The sequence below is a fragment of the Carlito syrichta genome, unplaced genomic scaffold, assembly GCF_000164805.1.
Source record: "Carlito syrichta isolate Samal-C Ts95f unplaced genomic scaffold, Tarsius_syrichta-2.0.1 Scaffold308854, whole genome shotgun sequence".
Taxonomy (NCBI): domain Eukaryota; kingdom Metazoa; phylum Chordata; class Mammalia; order Primates; family Tarsiidae; genus Carlito; species Carlito syrichta.
The window spans coordinates 216,067-216,592 of record NW_007252950.1 but is presented as its reverse complement, the minus strand read 5'-3'; the positions used below and the strand labels follow the sequence as shown (position 1 = coordinate 216,592).

General features: G+C 58.4%; 1 protein-coding gene across 2 annotated transcripts in view; it reads right to left on the bottom strand.

Moving 5' to 3' along the window:
- The window catches only part of IGF2BP3 (insulin like growth factor 2 mRNA binding protein 3), a 153,777-nt gene extending 153,255 nt beyond the window's left edge, over nucleotides 1-522 (bottom strand). For both annotated transcript variants that reach the window (XM_008066189.2, XM_008066190.2), the window contains exon 1: nucleotides 40-522. In XM_008066189.2, the coding sequence (XP_008064380.1) occupies nucleotides 40-214 (175 nt within the window). In that variant the 5' untranslated portion in view covers nucleotides 215-522. The remainder of the gene's footprint in view (nucleotides 1-39) is intronic.
- Nucleotides 523-526: the final 4 nt, after the last annotated feature.

Below are 526 nucleotides of genomic sequence, written 5' to 3'. Positions count from 1 at the left end.
GGGGGCCGCGGGCCCGGGTGGGGCCGGGCCGGGGCCCACCTGAAAGCGCCTCGATGGCCTTGAGGGCCCAGCTCTCGTCCGGACAGTCCACGAACGCGTAGCCGGTCTTCACCAGGAAGGGTCCCGACACCGGGATCTTGGCGTCCTTGAAGACACTTTCCAGGTCCGAGGGGGCGGCGTTCTCGCTGAGGTTTCCGATATACAGTTTGTTCATTGTGAAGAGGGGAGATTTAAAAAAAAATAATAATGAGAAAAACGAAAAATTAAAACCGCCCACGGGGACGGATGGATCCGGCGGGTTTCGTTCCCCTCGTCTTCTCGCCTTTAAAATACACAAACACGGTGAGACCCAAGCACGAGAACGAGGAGCGAAAACCAGATGCGAGGGCTCTTGCTTCCCCCTCGCCTGGATAGGCTTACAAGAAAGAGCAGGGCAAGCCTAGCCACAACCCGAACGCATCGGCGAGTCTTCCTAACTCCGAGGAGGAGGCGGGACCAGCGAGAGAAAGGAGGAGGAGGAGGAGGA